Source organism: Martes martes (genome assembly GCF_963455335.1).
Source record: "Martes martes genome assembly, chromosome: 15".
NCBI classification, from domain to species: Eukaryota; Metazoa; Chordata; class Mammalia; order Carnivora; family Mustelidae; genus Martes; species Martes martes.
The window spans coordinates 67,110,703-67,131,958 of NC_137903.1; the positions used below are offsets into that span (position 1 = coordinate 67,110,703).

Here is a 21,256-nt window from a genome sequence, read left to right on the forward strand (position 1 = left end):
TGCCATCTGGATGTCTTCCACCGATCTAAAGAGCATTATAATCAAATAGTCCAAATTTTAGGTTACCTTTTGCCACTTAAAAGCTGCAAGACCTTGGATAAATTATCTAATCTCCCTTGAGCATAAAATCTTTCATCTGTAAAATGGCCGTAATATTATTACAATGAAAAGAAGATATCCTGCCCTGTATGATTGTTCCTAAGTACCAATGGACTTAAAAGTGCCTGTAGTTGTTTCTAACAAACAGAGATAGTAAGTGATAGTTGATTGTTATCAAAAGGGTACTCAGAGGGCGCCTGGGTGGCTCAGTGGGTTAAGCCTCTGCCTTCGGCTCGGGTCATGATCCCCGCATCGGGCTCTCTGCTCAGCAGGGAGCCTGCTTCCTCCTCTCTCTCTCTGCCTGCCTCTCTGCCTACTTGTGATCTCTCTATCAAATAAATAAATAAAATCTTAAAAAAAAAAAAAAAAGGATACTCAATACCAACATTTTCTCCTAAAAAACAGTCTGCCTTCTGTATTCAGAGTGGGTGATGAAAGTACCATCCACCCAGTCTCATTGCTGAACGTTTTGTATCTGCTGTCTCTTCCGTTACATATAATCATTCATCATGTAAACATCTGCCAAGTGCTAAGCCTCTAACAGATAATGTTTTAAGTGCTAGATGTATAAAAAGTATCAGTCTCTTTATTCAAGGAGTTTATAGTCTGATTGGCGAGATAAGTAAATAAGAAATATAAAATTATAATTCAGTGTATTAATGTCATAAAGGTGTGTGCATTGGGCACAGGAGAAGATATATAACCAAGTCTGGGGATGTCATGAAATGCTGGCAGTAGAAGTAGCATCTAAGCTGAATGTGTGTGTGTGTGTGTGTGTGCGCGCGCACGCACGCGTGCACACACACACACGTTGGTGATCTGCTTTTTTGTGTACAAAAAAAAAAATCTGCTTTTGAACTCCACTGGTAAAGTTCTTCTTTACCCATGTGAAAAATCCACATTTAACTTGACCATAATCTATTTTTGCAAAGTTCTCTCCTTTAACTCTACAGTATGCAGTTTCTCTTAGCACACCACAGTTTGTCGTCAGATCGGACAGGCCCATCTTATTGCCTCTTTGTGTGCCTTAGCAGCCTAAAATGCATTTTTCTCTTTCTTAGCCTAATAATCCCAGCTCATCAAAGGCAGATTTATAAGCCGTCTTCTCAGTTAAGCCTTTCTAATGCAGTTAAGCTCCCTCCTTCCCAGGAGGAGTAATTTATTTTGACCTTCAATAAAGAACTTCAAATTGTGTATTTGTATGCCTGTTTTTACCAAAAGATTTTGAGCTCTTCAGCTTAAGGACCAATTTTGTCTTCCTCATCTTCATCTGTCCTCAGAAGTTAACATAGTATCTGACATGTGGTTAGTACTTGTTTGGTCAATGAACATGTGTCTAAATGACAAATGCTCTTTTAGGAGTAATACCTTGGGAGACTTTTTTCTTTTTCTTTTTTTAATGATCTGGGTCCTCACTCAGAACATTTGCAATTCCTTCAGTATTATATTCAAAGCCAATGACACAAGATCATAAGTATCATCTTTGGAGGAAATTGCCTTGCTTTTGAGGACTAGATTGATTTCTGGAGCCATATAAAGGCTCCCAGAAGGCAAGTCTGAAGAGTAACAAGTCTAACTGAGAAATACTCATTTTGATAGGGGCATTCAATATGCAAATACTGTTTTGCCTTAATTACGTTAGAGAGATCTTCTTTTATCACAAAGGAGTATTTTTAAAATGTGGTTTATAAACTGACTTTCTCAGGAAAATAAGTTCCAATACACTCTTTTCAGTAAGTCTTCATATCATTGGAATAAATTCACTTTCCCCAGTGGTGTTCTGTGGAACTTTTTTTTTTTTAATAGTTGCTTAATGGAAAAAGGTTCTTTGATAAATGAGTTGGGAATACACGCAATTAAACAGGTTTTCTTGCTACAGGGTTTTCTCAGAAATTTTAATACGCTTTTCTGGGTTGAGCATCTCTGAAACACATGTTAGAAGACATGAAAGAGAAGGCATAGCTTTCCTAGGTAACTTCTTTGAAAGACCACCTTTGTTTACATGTATCACGTAGGGGTTTTCTGGGACTCCCGAAGAACGAAGTATTTGTAGAACGTGCCAGGTGCTGGTACTTAGTGAAGAGACGTCTCTAACCTGGTCTGTTCAAGATGCACTGTCAGTTCCTTATTCTCAAAGGCCACAATCTTTAAGACAACTTCCATTTGATTTTTCTTCTCAGCATAACTTTATTTTCTCCCAAATTTGATTTTTGTTAAGCCACTGGATCTGAACTGAGTACTTTTTAAATAGTTATTCTGAAGAATATAGTATGTTGATAATGGAGGAAATGGGACATTAAAAAATCTGCTGATTTAAAATTTTTACAAAAGCACTAGGAGTGCTAGTTCGATCTGATGCTTGCATCCATCCCTTAAGGTTGTATAAAGATTGCTAGAGTGCTTTTGCCTGGTGTTTTGGTGTTCAAAAACCAGGGTTTTTTATTGATGTCAATGATACTTAAATAGGTCTTTTGTCACATAATTAGAAATTATTATTAAAATATTTCACTGTAACTTTAAGCATTTTATTGTGATTTTGCTATGACTGATATACTTAATTTTTTAAATAAAGATTTATTAGGCAGTAAACTATTTCTTTTTCCCATTTTTTAATTTTTAGAGAATTTGATCAACATCATTTTATTTTAAACAGAATGAAAGAAACTTGGTGTTTGAGATGGCAGGTTTAGACTTATATTAGATAAACATATGATTTATGTTAAGATGTTTGAAATATTTAAAATAGATCTCAGCACAATCGTAGGAATTGAGAATCGGAAATTGAGAACCAGTGCTATTGTAATAATTAATTTTCATACAACCCCAAAAATTGTAGAAAGGGAAATGAGCCAAATTTGATTTGGTCCTTTTAGAGTCCCCCTGAGAATGTATTATTCTATACTTTTTTTCTATATTTTAAATATATCCTTTTAGTCCCCCCAAAAAAATAGTAAGTAGCACTGATGAGTAGGTGATGTGGGCTAACCTCTGTCTTTGCTACTTGCTGTGAAACTTGATAAACATTTTTCAGCATTTTAATCAGTGCTACAGAGAATGTCATTTGCTTGTACACATGTGCTAAATTTTCTTGATAGAAACCTGTGGCTTCTGTTTCAAATACAATTTTAACCAAGACCGACTAATATTAGAGATAAGTTTTTCTTCACTGCCTTTTTGAGATTCGTTGAGGTTTCTCGATTGATTTAAGTTTTCTTTATTCTTTTCTTCTCCCCTACTTATTTGTTTTTTATATATGCCATCTTTTTTCTTTTGGGAGTTAAACCCAAATTTCAACATGTATTCTCTCCAATTTTAGAGGCCTGTATTCTTTCACTTTTAAGTCTAATGTTTCCAGTCCCATCTTCCACGTTACTTACTATCTAGTATAATTATTTCACCTCATTTTTGTAACATTTGAAAATGGATTATTTTAGTTATTGTCTTTTAAAAACCAGTGCTTATTTAAGATTTGTAATATGTTGACCTATTCCCTTTTGTTCTGTTTTTTCTTTGATTCCATTTGTCTATTTCTCTGAGTTGATTTTCTTTCATAATTACATTCTCTTAAAGTGTTAAGTGAATATCTATGAATAATAAAATATATCTCTATCTGAAAATAACTAGCATCTTTTCTTTAATAATAATTTAGCACAATATGTAGTTTTAGATTGCTAGTTATTTTTCCTCAGCAATTGAAAGGTATTTTTCCACTGTCTTTTTTCCTGAGTTAATGCCTGTGTGAAGTCTGTAGTCTGCTAATTATTGGTATCTGTCATAAAGTCCAATGACAATTTACTTTTTTTCCCTTATAAATGACTTTGATTTTTTGCCAGTGAGACCAGAGGAATGTTAGTTTTTTTTTAAAGCCAAGTAGCTTTATTAGAATTTGACTGGGTATTCATCATTCTTGCTTGATTTTTCCAAGTATCAAATGTGATCTTTCAGTACGTAGTTCTCTTTTTCCCCCCCTAATTTCAGGAAAGTTCTCCTGAATTATAGTTTTTAATTAGTTGTTCTGTTTTATTGCTTTTGTTGTCTCCTTTGGAATTTCTGTTATGTTGGATCTTCTTTGCCTGTCTTTAATTTTGTCATCTTCTAATATTTTCTCTTTTTATTTATTTTTAAATTTTACAAATTTTCTTCCTTTTTACCTTCCATTTCTCTTGGAGTTTTATCTGTTGTTTTTGTTTACTCATATATTATTATAAATTTAGCTCATATATATCTGAAATGATTTTTACTTTTATTTTTAGTTCTGAATTATTTTATTTGAGTTTTCTAATTTTGATTTATATTGTTCTTTTACATATATTCTATTTTCTTAATTTCCTTTATTCCTTTTTGAAATATTGGGTTATAGCTTTCATTTTTCATGTGAAAATGCCTTATTTTTCTCATAATAACCATATATAAGATATAACTGATTATTTTCTGCTGCAATTTTTTTGTGAAATTAATTTTCCTAAACCTTTAGGTGGGCCAGCGTGATCAAGAAAGCTTTATAGTGATACAGCTCTAGAGCTCCCTCTTCAGTTATTTTCATGATTTTCATGTTTTCAAAAATTGGGCCTTGTACTTTCTCAGGTTTACTGGCTTTGTTTTCCTTACCCATTTTTATTTAGTGTTGTTTTTTTTTTTTCTTTTTTATTTCTGTTATCCCTGTCCTTTAAAAAAATGAAATGTTAAATGTTTCTGGTCATCTTTTACTAATCCTGTTTTAAAATTTGAAGTTAGATTTATGGCAGCATTTGAATTTAGAGAAATGTGGGATTTTCTAATATGAATGAATAGCCTCAATCTCAAATGAGTTTGTATCTTTAACCACTTTTATTCAGAGGCTCCAGCATACCTCATAGATCTGATGCATGATAAAAATAATGAAATCCGAAAGGTCTGTGATAATACATTAGATATTATAGCGGTAAGTAATTTTTCTTCTTATACAAAGTATGATAATAGTCTTCATTTGGGAGAAAAGAAGACTTTGTGCATCTGTTTAGAACTTTGCATTTCATGTAAATGCAAACTTGTATTTTGGTACATCTCTGAAAATTCAGTCATACTAAATTCATGTTTAAAACATTAAGACCTTGGGCATCTGGGTGGCTCAGTGGTTTAAAGCCTCTGCCTTCAGCTCACGTCATGATCCCAGGGTCCTAGGATTGAGACCCACATCGGGCTCTCTGCTCAGCGGGGAGCCTGCTTCCTCCTCTCTCTCTGCCTGCCTCTCTGCCTACTTGTGATCTCTGTCTGTCAAATAAATAAGCAAAATCTTAAAAAAAAAAAAAACAAACAGAACATTAAGACCTTTAGCCTTCAAATTTTTAGGTGTTTTATATATATTAAGTGTTTTAGATTTGGTCTATATGTCCTTAAGGAGGTTTTATACATATTAAGTGTTTTAGATTTGGTCTACACGTCATCTCAGAATCATCTGTTTTGCAGAGAAATTATGTCATAGGAGCAGGGGTTTAATGAGAATTTCTACCAAAACTCAACACAGTCAGTTTTGCAATTTGGCCATTAAACTTTTTTAATAAGTCAATTATTATTTCAGTGATTTGATTTTTGTCTATATGCATATACTTGTTTTGTAAGTTGTTTTGGAATGATGAAACATACAAAAATAATGTTATTCATGACTGTAGAAAATTTTATTTTTTTTAATATTTTATTTATTTATTTGAGATAGAGAAAAAGAGCACAAGCAGGGGGAGCAGCAGAGGGAGAAGCAGACTCCCCACTGAGCAGGGATTCCCAACCCATGGCTCAATCCCAAGACCCTGAGATCGTGACGTGAGCAGAAGGCAGACATTTAACCAACTGAGCTGCCTGGGCGCCTTCTGCAGTATCTTTTAAAGGATTTATAACCAAAGGAATATAATCAGAAGGGTAATCTGAGTCAGCAATTAGAAACATGCTCTCTATGTATATGTTTCTTCAGAAATCATGCTCATGCTGCCCACCAAAGTCTTCTGCCTAAACTTGGGCCTTGTACCTGGGAAGTGCCATACACTAGATTACTTTAAATGTATTTTCACTTATAGCATATATTGCTGCACACAACTTGCTTGCTTCCTTCTTTGAACTGGATTAATACTTTTTATTTTGACTCACCCTGTAAAAAACTTCTTGAATATAGCCTATTCATTAGTTTTCAAAGTTTAACTTAAGCTTTTTAAAGAATCAGAATAACATCTTAAAGAGTCATTTAACAACTTTATTAGAAATCCTTTAAGTTGGCATTTGTGCTAGTGATTACGTTATGAAATCAGGCAACCACTATCAGGTAACTTCTTGTCAATTTCCTGCATTTTATTACAGAAATTGATCTTATTTGATATCATCTGCTTTTTGGATTTGACTGAGTCAAATCATTACTGGTTTATACTTTTTTTTTTTTTTCCTTAGAGAGCACATGTGTGAGGTGGGGGAGGGATAGAGTGGTGGAGAAACAGAGGATCTTAAGCAGGCTCCACGCCCAGTATGGAGCCCAATGCAGGGTTCAGTCTCACAACCCTGAGACTGTAACCTGAGCCAAAATCAAGAGTCAGACATACAACCAATTGAGCCACGCAGGTGCCCTTATCATTACTGGTTTAAAACTAAATGAGTATTTTGGCATTTAGCTTTGATCTCTTCATTAAAATAAGGAACTTTTACATATTTTTTTCAAAGATTTTATTTATTTATTTGACAGAGATCACAAGTAGGCAGAGAGAGAGGGATAAGCAGGCTCCCTGCTGAGCAGAGAGCCCGATGTGAGGCTCGATCCTAGGACCCTGGGATCACAACCGGAGCCAAAGGCCGAGGCTAACCCACTGAGCCATCCAGGCACCCCAAGGAAATTTTACATATTAAATTCTTGCTTCAGTAAGACGTTTCAGACATGTCGGCCTCTGGTCACAGGGTTTATAAATAGAGAATATTTATTACTCCTAGAGAATAATTTCATGGCTCATATAGTATTTTCCTTTTTTTTTAATATTTATTTATTTATTTGAGAGAGAGAGGGATGGGGAAGGGGCAATAGGAGAAGGAGAGAGAGAATACCAAGAAGACTCCCTGCTGAGCTTGGAGCCTGACCCACGGCTCAATCCTAGGACCCTGAGATCACAACCTGAGCTGGAATCAGGAATTAGACACTTACCTGACTCTGACTGAGCCAGCCAGGTGCCCCTTGTATACTATTTTCTTATAGATCACTAAGTCAGTGTTGTATATGAAGTATATAGTATACGAATAAAAAACTTTTTAATGTTTTGTTTGTGATTATCTTACCTTAAGCAATGAGGAAAGGAGAAAAGATGTCAGTTTGTTATGGACTGCTTTTAGCATACTTTTTTTAAATTTAAAAAAAAATTTTTTTTTTTTTAGATTTTTTATTTACTTATTTGACAGACAGATCACAAGTAGGCAGAGAGGCAGGCATAGAGAGAGGAGGAAGCAGGCTCCCCGCTGAGCAGAGAGCCCGATGTGGGGCTCCATCCCAGGACGCTGGGATCATGACCCGAGCCGAAGGCAGAGGCTTAAACCACTGAGCCACCCAGGCGCCCCTAAAAAAATTTTTATAAGCTTTTAACATACTTTTAAAATTACCTTCTTGTTTGAAGGTAATGTTTAGATTTACATATTAGGCATGTTTGGTTTAGAATATAAATTAGTGATAGCTCCAAAATGCCAGCTCAGTCTTCTTATAAAAATATTTAGAATGAAATATGAATATAAGGTGAAAAATTTTACTCCCAATTATTTTTAAACTCTGGGCTAAAGTCTCTCATCTTGAACAGAAATTTTCCTCACCCTGTGTCTACCTATTTTTTCTAGAGTGCTGTCCTAGTTCTCTCTCTCTCTCTCTTTCTCTCTCCCTGTCAAACAAATGTTTTGAAAAAGTCTACATGTTACTTCCTTCATTTCTTCATTTCCCCTCATCCTTTCAATCTGTACCAATTCTGGGTTCTGCCTCCATTATTGCACTGATACGGTTCTCACTAAAGTCACCCTGGCCTTCATTTTTCTAAATCCAATGAGGATTTTTAATCTTCATTTTACTTTGTTGATCTTACCGTCCTTAAAGGAATTTATAAATCCTGATCAGAGTTAAAATGTAAACAAAGAAAATTATTTAGGTAATTATTTTTACAAAGAACCTTGTTGATAAGGTCTTCAAAGAATAATCAGCAAAATGAAACTGGTGATATATCAGCCAGCTACATATGGCTCCCTAAGATGGTATCTGATCTCTTGACTTCGTATAAAAAAAAATTCGAACAAGCTATTTTGAAGGTTCACCTAATCTATGACTCCACATGAGACTTAACAAAGTAGTACTTGATATGATGCCAAGTAATTTTAGACTGTTTCATTTCACACATTGGAAAAGTTTAGTCTGAAAAGATATTTAGAAATAATAAACTTATTAAATATAATATTTCAAGATACTCATGTGTGAATTATGTGATTTAAAAGTCCTGCTGTGCTACTCAACTAGGTCATATTCACAGCTAAGTTTCTTAGATGGACGGAAGTGGTCTACAGCTGATGGAAGGGCTCGAAACATCCCAATTCTGCTGGAAGAATGTTTCTTTACCTTTCTGCTCTTATACACTCGAGAGAGTCAAGGCCCCGGTTCAGTTCTAGCTTGATAGTAAGGAACTGCACCACTGGGAGCAGCTTCTTCCCAAAACTTTTTCTCCCCTTCGCAGCTGAGTAGGGTTTCTGATTTTACATTCAACTTTTGGCCTCTATAATGTGGCAATTTGGTCTAACAGAGATTGCATCTAGAATACAACTGGCTCTAGCTCTTTCACCAGCTGAGTAATCTCAGACAGTGTATAACTTTTTGAAGATTCAGTTTACAGTGACGTTTCTGGGGACTAGAGAGGTATTGTTAGTTGGGTTAGGGAAAATATGTAGCATATCCCATCTGATGGTCTGCCGCAGTTGTGTTCGAACTAGGCCAAAACTCAGACCTTGTGGAGAAGTTTATATGTTGATTACCAATCCGGACCAACATTTTCTTTCCTTGGTACAGTTAATTATCTACATTATTTTCATTTAAAATTTTTAAATGGTGTTGGAAGATAATCTGTTCACTGTTTGGGTTTTAACTATGGAACATTATTTGGAGTATTATTTTGGCCAGACATATGACTATTTACAGTTTACTTTAAGATTATTCTGCAAAATGGCTGAATTTGGCATTTTAAAACTCCATGTCAAAGCAGTTCTAAATAGGGTAATTAACTGAAAGGCCTTGATTAGGACAGTGTGGTAAACAGGAATCTGCCTTTTCTAGTGTAGAAGTGCCTCATCTGTTAAATTACCCATGCTCTGAATGCGGTGACTTATTTTAATTTGGAATCAATTTATTCCCTAACCTCAGACCAGACTTATACTCCTACCTTGCTAAGCCTCCTTGTTTGGGAGAAATTTGAGGAGTGGGCCGTTTTAATGCATCAGTAAAATGACAGCTTCTCAGGTTCACTTGGGACAGGACATAGCTGCCAGTCCAGTTCTTTGAGCTCAGACTCTACTACTGATCATGACTCAGGGTGCTATTTTCTTGTCCCAAATCTTTTTCAAGAGTAAAACAAGAGGAAATTGACTTAATTCAAAACAGGAGAAACTTTGATTAGACACAGCAAAGATGATGAAATACTAGAAATAAGCTGTCAAGGGAGAATGTAAAGCCTCTGTCCAGTCAGCATTAGTAATAACTGAATAACCAACTTTCTGAAATAGTCAGAAACCTGCCTAGAATGGGAGCGGGTGATCTCTTAAGATTCTTTTTACCTCTGGACTTTGGTATCCGAGTATTCTCAGCATGACTATGTACTATAATAATTAAAAATTTTTAAGAAGGAGCTAATGCGAGTATTTGTAGCTTGAGGCAATTTAAGAAAGCAAACTTCTTTTTTATTTAAGACAGGGTGGAATAATAAGAAACACTTAGATACCTTGCAAGCCTTAGGGAAATATGCCTTGTGCAGTGAAGAACTTGTCCCCCAAATTATGGAAGTGCTACATTAGTGATGATTTGTTTAGTGTGTTTGGGCCCAAGCCCTCCAATTGGTGACTTGAAACAGATTTGTGGTGGTAGTACTCTTTGTACCCTGGAGGACTATCTGTTTGGTGATGTGGTCTCTATGGGCTCATCAGCAAGTTGTCACCTGTCTGACTAGGCCTTACATGTAGCTCTGGGAGGCAGGAATTAGAGTAGATTTGGAAAGGAGTAGAGAGACAAGGAGAGAGGATATATGGTAGTTGATCGTCTTTTCTCCTCCAAGCCTTGGGAATCCTGAAGGGAAGAACAGAATCCTCTAATCATAGACAGTTTCTAAAAACCCAATTAGATTTTTATCCTTCAGTACTTCCTCAGCTTTGCATGAAGTATTTGACAACCTCATAAATTCTTCCCCAGTTGGTAAATGAATTCCTCCCCTGACATTACTGGGTTGTAAAACATTTAATTTATTTTATTAAGGACATACTATGTTAAGACACTAAGATACTAGGAGTACAAAACTCAACATCACAAAGTCCCCAGAATGTCAAGTTTACATTCTGTACTCTAGAAAACACCAGCAGACTGTCATCTAGACATGAGCTCACCTTCCAGGAGCAGCACTGCTCTTTGGCCCCAGCAACAGATGTTCTATACTGATGGCCCATTGTGTCTATAAGGTACTTATGGGAAAAGGGGCGTACCTAGATGTTCTGGTGAAGAGGTGATGTCTCTTGTCTTTCCAGCCACAGGTCCCTGTGATTTGATATCTGTCTTTAACTCCGTGTCCCTACTGATCGTGATATTTGAAATGATATTTCACAGATGAGCCTCCTCAGTGCTTTAAGCAGTGGTTGAAGAGATAATTAATTATATTTGAGGTCTGGTTAGAAAGTGTCATAATCAAGACTACAGGACAAAACGGGATGGTACTGTTGAGAAATAGGTAGTATGAACATTAAAGTCAACAACTCAGTTATGTATGTGTGTTTAATTATATGTATATCTGTATTTACTTATCTTGTACATATCATTGGGATAAGTGTTTTCTAAGCTATGAAAAGGCATCTTAGCAGTTATTACCTTAACCTTAATGAGGAACTAAATTACTCTAGATCTGCTTTAATTTAGTATGAAGAAGTGTATTAAATAAACCATATTACATTCTCAATTAGGGGCTGTCACATTAAAGGAGAAAGGAAAATCTGCTTTCCATCAGGTATGTTAGAGCACAAAGCAGATCTGTGTAGCTCTATGTCATCCTATAGTGTGTTAATCAGATACAAGGTGTGACGGAAGCCAGTTACAAAGAGTTTTCCTGATAGTGAACAGGCTCTGATAATAGGCTGGTTAAGGCTTCAGGATGTTTCTGTGGTTAAGTAGTAAACAAAGCGATGTAGGACTTCAAAAAGGATGGCACATTCCATTTAAAATCAAACCATAAGTCTTTAATGACACTTTAGTTTTTATAGAAACTGAGTGCTTAAGATCACGTCAGGAGCTGAGAAGAGAAAATAAAAAACAAAGCATGTGTACCTTCAAATACAAGACAAACTCGAGTCTCAAAGCAAGGACATCAGGGTACCCTTGTTGTAAAAAGAAGCATTTCAAAAATGAACTAAAAAGTGACTATATGCCTGAAGTATTTCCACAATGGCTTGATAAACTTTTATGACTTGTCTTGGCTGTGATTGAGCTATGACATCCCTGAATTCCCAGTTATTTCCTGACAATGGGGCCAGGGGGTGTTTAAGAGAGGAGAGATTTGGGGGAGAGGGGTTAGAGAGAACAGATTTTAATTGCTATATGTTGAATTTATTAAATTTCTGATACTGGATATTCTTTTAGGGTTGCTATTTAATTTTTGTGAGTATTTTTTATTAACATAGAATGCAGTATTTGTTTCAGGGGGACAGGTCTGTGAGTCATCGGTCTCATACAGTTCACAGAGTTGCTATTTGATTTTTTAAAATAAACTCCTTAGACTGCCAGGATTCTTCAGTTTGGGGGATAAGCATCTCAGTAGCTTTATGAAATAATGGTATTAATCAGAGGTTTTTATTTATAGAATGTTAGAACTTGAGCAAATCTTAGATCTGTTTCATTTTAGAAATGAAGAATCTGAGACCAAAAGGAATACAATACCTGGAGATGGTCGCTCATTTCTGTCAGTATCAGAGCTGAACACAGAACCCAGGCCTCCTACCTCCTAATCCAGTGTTCTTTGAAGTACACCTTACCATAGTATCGCTGACACCTGTAAACTCAGACTCTGAGACACCAAGAAACTGCCTATGCCAGGGCTGTTAAACTGCACTCACTGGGGCCACACAAAGAAGAGAGCTGAGGCCAGGTCTTCCGGAGCGCTCATCCCTGGAGCACGATAAAGCCTGTACTGGTTTTTACGAAAATGGGAGAGAAAGGGGGGAAAAAAGAGAGGTGGGAGGAGGTCAAGGGCGAGAGACACAGAGAGAGCAAGGCTGGGTTACATGCAATGAGGTTGTTAACGTGATTTGTTTGGGGAAAGTAGATCTTCATTTTGAGATTGTCTTTCTTACATTTTTAGTCTTAAAATAGTCTTTCTTTTCTAAGACAGTAATAGTAGGTGGCAGTTGATTTACATTTAACATCAGTCCCCAAAATGTGTTTTTGAAACTTTCCCAAAATCTAAAACCCTTGGGACCACTGTCCTACCTAGCCTATTAATTTAGTACTAAGTAGACTCTCGGCAGCCATAAGCTAAAATATTTGATAGTCAAGGAACCTGGGACATAAAAATCAGCGTTTCAGAAACATAAAGATGAAAAGCCAGCACTGCATAGTGAAAACAGTACTATCTCATTTGATTTTCACTAATGTTTACTACAAAGGAAAAGGAGAAGTTAATTATTTAAAGCAATATTGTATTCCTCATAACATATTCATTCCAAAATGCTATATTTGGTAAACATTCAAGTACTTGAAGCTGTATTGTCACAACCTAAAGCAAACTTTTATGGCACAAATACAGTATATTAATAATGTTTCATACTTAGCTTCTAAATCTTAAAAATACTTATTTTAAAATATTTCCTGAAGTTAGCAATTACTATTGGAATTAAGGAAGTCATTGAAAATCAATAGAATATATATAGTATTAGGATTCTAGTTAGCTAACAGTATGGCTATTTTTCTACAATTTTCAGCTTTCTTTAGATAATGAAATAGTTTTACAGTTATAAATATTTTCAAACGGTCTTGTTGTAACTACTTGAGACTTTAAGGCCTTGATACTGGTTTGTCAAGGTTTATTTTCTTTGCTATGATCTATAACAAAAAGCCACAGGTACTTATTAAATCTTAAGGTTACCTCTCGTGAAAATCCCTGTTGTCACTGTGGTGGATTCACTGTAGTAGGGATCTGTAATCTTTGGATCATCTGCAAAACATAATTTTCTATATCCTGGATGATTACACAGCTTGGTATGGAATAACAGATTTTGTCTACTATTTCCTGAAGGAAAAACTGTTGTTTTCTGACGAGCTAAGCGGGCAGCCATAGTGCTTTCATTGTGATTCTGTAAACAATAATGCACACATTAATCATTATGTTAGTCATAGAAAATTAAACCTATAGTTTTATAGTACAAAAATACTTAAAATTAGAATAAAATTATTTTTTTAAAAGAGACAGTACAGTCTGCATCATTGCTACTATACTTTTTGGTCTTATAATGTTAAGATGTGTCTTGGTTCTATGAATTTACTCAGTCATAAACTGATCCCAAAAAATGGTAAAAACTTTAAAGGAATTCAGATTGCATAAAAGTAGTCTAATCACATGAGTGCTAGATCTGTGCTAACTCACTGCCTTGGAAAATCAGCTTCCTAAGACACTAACAAATCAAGCTTTAATGCCAAAATTTAGCCGTGGGTGCTCACACTTTGTGTGTTTGGACTTCTGTCAGACGGTTGGATAGGCTGTGGAGAGATGGTCTCTTTTTAAATACTAAGCCTTCTATGTGTAGGTTCATTAATAAGAACATTGCTGTAAGCTTGAAGGGTGATAAGAAGGCTTAAGATTGAAGGGTATTTGTGAAGAAAATAGCATCTTCTTAGACATTTTTACATGTACTTTTCAATTAGCAATAATCGCACCTCGGATAAACTTCATTGGCTACAATACTGCCACTGCGCAAAGCTACATGTACTTTTATTATTAGAATAGTAAAATCTGGGACGCCTGGGTGGCTCAGTTGGTTAAGCAGCTGCCTTCGGCTCAGGTCATGATCCCAGCGTCCTGGGATCGAGTCCCACATCGGGCTCCTTGCTCAGCAGGGAGCCTGCTTCTCCCTCTGCCTGCCACTCTGTCTGCTTGTGCTCACTCTCACTCCTCTCTCTCTCTCTCTCTCTCTCTCTCTCTCTGACAAATAAATAAATAAATAAATCTTTAAAAAAAAAAAAAAAGAATAGTAAAATCTTCTGAGAAGCATGTAAGATACTAATGCCTAGAATAAGCATGATTTTTTTTTCTTTGTGCAGAGCATTACTTACTAGGCTAAATACATTTTAGGGATATGTGATTTAAAGATTTTTTAATACTCTTGATTTTTCATTTATTTATTAGAAGAGAGAGAGCACTGGAGCACACACCAGCGTGAGCAGGGAGGGGCCAGAAGCGGAGAGAGAGAGGGAAAGGGGGAGAATCCCCAGCAGATTCTGCTCTGAGCATGAGCCAGACGCAGGGGCTTGATCTCACAACCCTGCACTGTGAAAGGAAGAGTCGGATGCTTAACTGACTGAGCCACCCAGGCACCCCAGTTTACTTTTAAACTTATACCTATTTCTGTAACATTTCACAGATAAAAGCAGGAAGTTTTACTCTCAATGGAATAGCGAACCCCATCTTTTCTGTGTTTTGAGCACTTGACTAGGTTTTATCTCCTGTTCTTACACTAGGAATCCATATGCTTAAAACTAAATGATAATAAAGCAATCAAGTCATGTGTTTTTCTATCATCTTTCTTGAATACTTCTTCATTCAGATAATCAAATTTAAAATTTGTCTACCAAAATAAGAAGTTTGTTTCATACCTGTTGCCAAGTGAAACAAGCTAGTATTCACAAAAGAAACAATATTTATCAAATTAGTTCCAGTATTTAATGTGGATTTAATGGGATTTCTGGTATTATAAGGCATCTTCTGGGTATAATAAGGCATAATATAAGGCATATTTTGGTGACTTGTAACTAATTTATCTTTAAGGAAAAAAGCCCGTTAGTATGGCTTTTTAGTTAGTATGGAGAATTTCTTGCCCCAAATACCATTTACTTTTTGTTTATGCATTAATTTTTTATCTTAATGGGTAATAATCTCATTCTTTTCTTCTCTAAGTGTATGTGATCAGTTCTTTTTAAATTATCTAGTCACTTCTAATATGACAGTAATATATTTGTACAGCCAACTTTGCAGCTAACACATACAACTGTGCCACTTAGAGAACCAAAAAGTATACTTGCAAAGTCATGAATTTTAAAGAGGTTCAAAATTAAATTTAGCATTTGGGCAAAATTATTTTAAAACTAATCACAGTGCTCATATTGCATAATTAGCACCACTTAGTATTACATTTAGTTTTGGAAACCCGAAGTGAACCATTCAAATCTGTAGCCAGTGAAACTACTTGTAGCATCTCTGTGCTGTTGCTTTTCTAACTCCCTCTTTCCCTTACACCCTCCCATGTGCGGCCAGGTCAGAGAGAACGTGAGTGAGAATACCGTGTGTTATAAAATAAACTTACCAGACCAGAAGCTACTTCCTCTCAAATCACTGCTTGGTCAACAGTTCAACACATTCGTAGAACCTTGAGCTGAAAGTTGACCTTGGAGTTCATTTATTATATTCTCATTACTAAAGAATCCATTCCACAGTGACCCTGACAAACACTCATTTGTCCTCTGTTTAATTGCCTTTTCCACATTACTAACCCAGGGTTTACAATGCTATAATAGCCACATTAGCTGTGTGCACTTAAGTTAATTCAGTGTCCTGGGCCTCGTTTTCTCATTTATAACATGATAATAATTATAGTAATTATTCAGGAAGCCGTCACTTTGATTAATTAACAGTAATGGCTAACATTAAGCATTTTCAGTATAGGTTTTCTAAATGCTTTATATGTATTATCTCATTTTATCAGAACAACTTATGTGTAATCAGTAAATGGATGATTATATTAATTATCATCATATCTGTTAATTATAAGCGTACCAACAAGATGGGATTTGGATTTAGCATTTGTTGTTTATATCTAAATTGTCAATTTCAAATATAGATTAAACAGTAGCTGTAACTTGGAGTTAAAAAAAAAAAATTCCTTTGGAGCACCAGACTGGCTCAGTCAGTTAAGTGTCTGACTCTTGGTTTCGGCTCAGGTGGTGATCTCCTGGGTCCTGAGGTCTAGCCCCACCTTGGACTCCAAGTCCTGAGCGCAGAGTCTGCTTGAAAATTCTCTCCCTCTGTCCCTTCCCCCACTCTCGCAGGCATGCACGCACACTTTTTTTCTCTAAAATCAATCTTTAAAAAAAAGAATCCAGTAATTTAAATACTGAAATTATAACAGTTGGATTAGTAAATGTTTATTATTTTTAAAGTAAAATGTAATAATGTTTATAACTGATCTTTTATACAATTAAATTTTAAATAATATATCAGGAAATAGCTTAATAGGAATGTTAATATTTAACTATTAAAAAAGGAAAGCTTAATAATTTGGTGGCAAAACTGCCATCAGTAGTATCATAGCCAAAAAAGTTTTCTACTTTCCCCTCAGTTAAAAAGGGACATCTATTATAGTTTCAAAGATGTACAGTATAGGGGCGCCTGGGTGGCTCAGTGGGTTAAAGCCTCTGCCTTCTGCTCAGGTCGTGATCCCAGGGTCCTGGGATCGAGCCCCGCATCGGGCTCTCTGCTCAGCGGGGAGCCTGCTTCCTCCTCTCTCTCTGCCTGCCTCTCTGTGATCTCCATCTGTCAAATAGGTAAATAAAATCTTTAAAAAAAAAAAAAAGATGTACAGTATAGAACACACAGTCTGACAGCTGATACTAAGATTTATCGATAATGTGAAACTTACCAAATTTAACAAGTAAAATTTGAACAAGATAATAATAATAGTTACATTCTAATAAAATTTTAAACTTATTCTTACACCCCAGAAATTCCTTCTCTGGCGACATTTTTTTACTCTGAGCCTCAGCTTTGGATGAAAATTGCTCAGTATTTAAAATGTATCTTTGGTCCACCTGTTAATTATCATGATCATCTTGACTATGGGAAGATAGTAGTATTGCCTGGCACCTTTTTAAATCCTTTTTAGATGACTATAAACAAAAATGTTACAGATAGGACAGAGGAATTTAAAACTAAGACCCTAGAGTTAGAGTGACAAGAAATACCTTGAAATCTTTTTTTTTTTAATCTGTGCCATCAGTGGTACTGTCCATTAATTGTTCAGTGACTATACTAGAAGTAGCCACAATCTGTGGCAGAAATCAAGAGCTCAATAGGTTCAGCTGGAGCAAACAGTAACTTGTTGAAAAGTCCTTCAGAAACGTTCACCAAGGGCATTCTGTGTGAACAGGTATGAGAGAGACAGCAGTAAAGCAGTCACGGTCAAAAGTTACTCCTCAGGAGTTCATGATTGGAGGAGGGAATAGACATTTAAAGAAGTAATTATGATTAAGTAAGATAATGTTTTTTGAGCGCCTGGGTGGCTCAGTGGGTTAAGCCTCTGCCTTAAGCTTGGGTCATGGTCTCAGGGTCCTGGGATTAAGCCCTGCGTCGGGCTCTCTGCTTGGCAGGGAACCTGCTTACCCCTCTCTCTCTGTCTGCCTCTCTGCCTACTTGTGATCTCTGTCAAATAAATAAATAAAATCTTTTTTTAAAAAAACATAATGTTGGGTCACCTGGGTGGCTGAGTGGGTTAAAGCCTCTGCCTTCGGCTCGGGTCATAAGCCCAGGGTCCTGGGATTGAGCCCCACATCAGGCTCTCTGCTTGGCAGGGAGGCTGCTTCCCTTCCTCTCTCTCTGCCTGCCTCGCTGCCTACTTGTGATCTCTGTCAAATAAATTAAGAAAAAAAAAGATAATGTTATTTTGTCCTTATTCTATTTGCTTAGGATTTAATTTAATACAAAATTAAGTTCTCTTTGTTTTCCCTGGTAAACCATTTCAGTAGTTAGGAGACATACCTTTCTTTCCTACTGAAAAGTGTTTATCTCAGAAGATGTAGTGAAAGACATCATTTTAGTGCTTAACCACCTATCATTACTGCCACCAGTGATTATAGCCACAGATTTCTTTGAGAGCCGAAGTCTGATTGCACACCTAAATTCTAGTAGTAGAGAATTTGTGAAGTTTAAACTTTTAGATTTTGCCATTAGCAATTAGTAATTCAAACAGACGTCTTTAATATATGTAGTTAATTGGTTTTATTGATTATTGTATAAATTAATTCTGACAGGTATTTTAATGTTCCCTTTGACCCAAGCAAAGAGCCTCCAAATTAGTACTATTATCTGAGGGCCAAGGTAGTTCCTTTATAAGCTTACATAATAATACCTGACTATTTGTTTTCAATAGGAATATGATGAAGAATGGGCTAAGAAAATTCAGAGTGAAAAGTTTCGCTGGCATAATTCTCAGTGGCTGGAGATGGTAGAGAGCCGTCAGCTGGATGAGAGTGAGCAGTACTTGTATGGTGATGATCGAATTGAGCCGTACATCCATGAAGGGGATATTCTTGAAAGACCTGACCTTTTCTATAACTCAGGTAAGGTGATAACCAAAGCAAAATTAAATAGTTTGTGTGCTATAAATAGGGATTTTGGTCGACCAGCCTTGCTCATTCCCAAGCTTTGGAAGCACTTCTTGTAGTAGATAAGTGGAATTCTGCAAATAATTTTAGAAGTACCATCCATACACACCATGCAAACCTGTTAACTCACCTTTTTTTCCAAGTTAGTCTTTGATGTGATCTCCATAAAAAAATGTTGTACCCAGGAAAATTACTCTTAGTTTATTTCTTTTTTTTTCCCCAGTGTTCCAGGATTCATTGTTTACGCACCATACCCAGTGCTCCATGCAATATGTGCCCTCCTTAATACCTGCCACCAGGCTCACCCACCCCACAACCCAGTTTATTACTTTCTAGACTGTATAACTTAAAATGAAATCCTCGGGGTTTTCATTTTTACTCTATTTGGGATTTATTTAAATGTATAACAACTAATTTATGTTTTGTTTTCCAGTGTATTTCATTTTACCATGGTTTTGCTTTCATTTTGAACCAGTTAACTCTACTTGGTTGGGAAGATTTAGACACTTAAACCTTTTTCCTTCTAACTCTGCTAGTGTTTTCAGGGTAAAATTTAATTTTTGTATAAATCATACATATATTATAACTGTTGATTCTGCCATACTGCCTTTTCCAAGGATGAGCTTGGCACAAAGATTTGGTAAGTTTCTGCATATTCTGGCTGTCAAAGTGTTGCACTGTTGCCAATACTAATATTACTTCATTCAACTCATTTAGTTGTGAGGAAGAAAAGGATTTCTTTTTTTTTTTTTTTAAAGATTTTATTTATTTAGTTGACAGAGAGAAACACAGCTAGAGAGGGACCACAAGCAGGGGGCTCGATCCCAGGACCCTGGGATCATGACCTGAGCCAAAGGCAGACACTTAATGACTGAGCCACCGAGGCGCCCCAAGAAAAGGTTTCTTTTCTTTTCTTTTTTTTTTTTTTTAAAGATTTTATGTATTTATTTGACAGAGATCACAAGTAGGCAGAGGCAGGCAGAGAGAGAGAGAGGAGGAAGCAGGCTCCCCGCTGAGCAGAGAGCCCGATGCAGGGCTCAATCCCAGGACCCCGGGATCATGACCTGAGCCGAAGGCAGAGGCTTTAACCCACTGAGCCACCCAGGCACCCCAAGAAAAGGATTTCTAATTCAGATCTGTAGCAGGTTGGATATGAAAAGCATTAAAATATTATGTCTCAATTAATGGCTTTTTCCCCCTGCTATGTATTCATCACACTTTATTTTCATAATTTTGTTTTGTGCAAATTTCCCATAAATACTGTATTATTTTATACTTGATATAGGTACTAGAATCTTGGAAAATTGATACTTTAAGAATTAAATTAATTTCTTCCAAACTGAACTTTACAGTAGTTATAAAATACTGCCTTGTGTTTCAAACCAGATGGAGTAGATCATTAATTTCAGCCAACCAGAATGCCTTAGTTCAGTAATGGCAAGCAGCTGTTCCTTACATATTCAGATATTCATGAAGTAAAATGATGTAAAATATATATGATATGAGTTTTTTTGTCAACCGGAATCAGAATTCTGTGGAATCAGGTTTCTTGCTTTGAAGATTGATGGCTACTTTTCAGTGTGAATCAATTACTAGTTTCCAAAACTGAATAAAACTTGTAACCATCTCAGTGTTCAACTTTGTTGTTTTAATATGATTAGAACTTCAGAAAAAATTTCTAGAATTTTATACCACATTCCCAAAATTAATTCACTTAGGTTAACCCCTTAAAATGAAAATCATAAATATTTTTCTGAGATATTTTATCATTAAAATGTACAACTTATGCTTTTGTGAGAGATCTGAATTATATATATTTTTATATATCAAAATTTAGAAGCAACCACAGCTAATGGGAAAATAAATAAATTTAAGCATTTAAGGAGTGGAATATAATCATTAGATATCCTTATTTTTTTTTTAATCTCTGTAGACTGATGATATGGTAGACATTTAACAGTGGAGGTTATGTTGCTATGAGTTTAATAAAGATGAAGGTCTCATACCAAGCCATCTATATTATTTTAGTTTATTAGTTATTTTCCCTAGTTCGTGTTCCATGAATAGTTCAACTAAATGAATCTGTGGTACCTCTTGATGCGTGTCATGGAAACCTAGATAACAGCAGCCTCTTGTCTTTCACTGTGTGCAGTTGCATCTTCAGAAACACCAGAGAGATTTGTAAAACTGCAGATTTGTTTGAACACTTGAGCCATCTTATTCAAGTCCCTGGTGTGCATGAAACTATAGGCTGCTCTGATGAAAGCAGCCGTAGTAGCTTTTCAGCCACAGAGGTGA

At 35.9% G+C, this 21,256-nt stretch overlaps 1 protein-coding gene across 3 annotated transcripts in view; it reads left to right on the top strand.

Moving 5' to 3' along the window:
• The window catches only part of KIFAP3 (kinesin associated protein 3), a 178,687-nt gene that overhangs the window by 123,471 nt on the left and 33,960 nt on the right, over positions 1–21,256 (top strand). For all 3 annotated transcript variants that reach the window (XM_080823969.1, XM_080823971.1, XM_080823970.1), the window contains exons 17-18: positions 4,935–5,020; positions 18,724–18,913. In XM_080823969.1, coding sequence (XP_080680095.1) covers positions 4,935–5,020; positions 18,724–18,913 — 276 coding nt within the window. The remainder of the gene's footprint in view (positions 1–4,934; positions 5,021–18,723; positions 18,914–21,256) is intronic.